The sequence below is a fragment of the Austrofundulus limnaeus genome, unplaced genomic scaffold, assembly GCF_001266775.1.
Source record: "Austrofundulus limnaeus strain Quisiro unplaced genomic scaffold, Austrofundulus_limnaeus-1.0 Scaffold576, whole genome shotgun sequence".
NCBI lineage: Eukaryota > Metazoa > Chordata > Actinopteri > Cyprinodontiformes > Rivulidae > Austrofundulus > Austrofundulus limnaeus.
The window spans coordinates 264,688-266,149 of NW_013952978.1; the positions used below are offsets into that span (position 1 = coordinate 264,688).

Here is a 1,462-nt window from a genome sequence, read left to right on the forward strand (position 1 = left end):
AAATGGGGAAGAAGGCGGAGCAGAGGCTAGCACAGTGCCACTTTCCCCTCCACCCCAACTCTAACCCAAAACCCTAAATGTCTTGTAGCAAACAATGGGAGTGGGCACAGGCATCAGTGGCAAGAGTAACCCATCCCGCCCCTTGTATGCCATAGAGCACATGCCTGTGCCCACCCCCAAGTTCCTATATGTAAATGTTATGAGGACGTTATGAGTGAATGTCTAAGGTTTACAGTAAAATTGGAGCCCAGGTAGTTATAGCAAACAGAGATGTAAAATTGTTGCTCCTTGTAACACACCTCTGCCCCAAAAACCCTACATGAGTGCAGTTGATAAATGAAGAGGGTAGAGGTGTGTGGTGGAGGATGGGGAGAATAAAATGACTGAGGGAGCAAAATGTTCCCACAGAGGGCCAGCTCCCCTGCTGACCCCGGTAGACTCCCCCATTTCCTGAGACCCACCCAGAGACTGAGGCTGCTACCTCTTCCTCCGGACAGACCACCAGACCTGGAAAGCCTCAGACCACAGACAGACAGAGCGCAGAGCACCGCCAGAAACCGGGACCAACAGTCCACCCACTCCAGAGCCGTCCAGACCCCCCAAGACCCGACCCCCAGCCCCACAACCAACTGCAACCCAAAGAAGCTACCGAACCCTTGCCAGGACGATTCAGCCAAGAGTGCACATGCAGCCACAGACAGCGCAAGAAGTGGCCTAGAGCGAACCTCCATCACAACAAAGTGGCCAACCAGCCAACCCAGCACAGCTCCCGGCTGCCACCAAGGCCACCTACCCAGCCCCCACCCCAGAAGCAATACTATACCCTCCCCATCATTCAGATAACTCTCAGAACATATAGCACGCTAGACACCCAGGCTGGGTTGGCCTATCCCCTCCCACAGGCCACCAGCCCTGCCTCCAGCTAGCTCAACCCTCCAGCTCATGAGACCCACAGCCCACCAGCGCACCAAAGGCCCCCTGCCCAGAGCCGGGCACCAGGGCACAAACTGGCCCAGAGCCAGGCAACCCACCAGCCAGAACCCAAGCCCCCCAGCCCCACCAGGACCACAGCCCAGGGGCGGCATGACCCCAGAACCCTAAGCCCCCAATGCCCACTCCAAACCCACTCCAGCACAGCCAGGCCACCGAGTCAGCAACACATCGCCGCTGCTACAGAGCACCTGAGGGCCCACATGCAGCCACCAGAAGACATCCCCCAGAGCCACCAAGGCCCTCCCCAGAGCGAGAGTAGCGTCACCCCACTTTTAGCTGCATCTTAACGTTGGAGATGAGGGGTCATACAGAGCATGTTGAAGGTGAGGACCCACTCGGGGATGAAGAAATAAGAAAATAGCCAAAAAATAAAAACTATTTAGCAGGACTAAGGGCATTATAATAACATTATAGACTGAAAACAAAGGAGGTTTTCCAGATTTGCCAAAAATCAGCTTAGTTCTAATGT

The 1,462-nt window shown here is 55.1% G+C and overlaps 1 protein-coding gene across 1 annotated transcript; it reads left to right on the forward strand.

The window, feature by feature from the left end:
- Positions 1 to 396: 396 nt before the first annotated feature.
- On the forward strand, positions 397 to 1,280 carry LOC106530913 (extensin-like). Its single transcript, XM_014026643.1, has 2 exons — positions 397 to 811; positions 940 to 1,280. The coding sequence occupies exons 1-2, from the start codon at positions 397 to 399 to the stop codon at positions 1,278 to 1,280; spliced, it is 756 nt and encodes a 251-aa protein (XP_013882097.1).
- Positions 1,281 to 1,462: the final 182 nt, after the last annotated feature.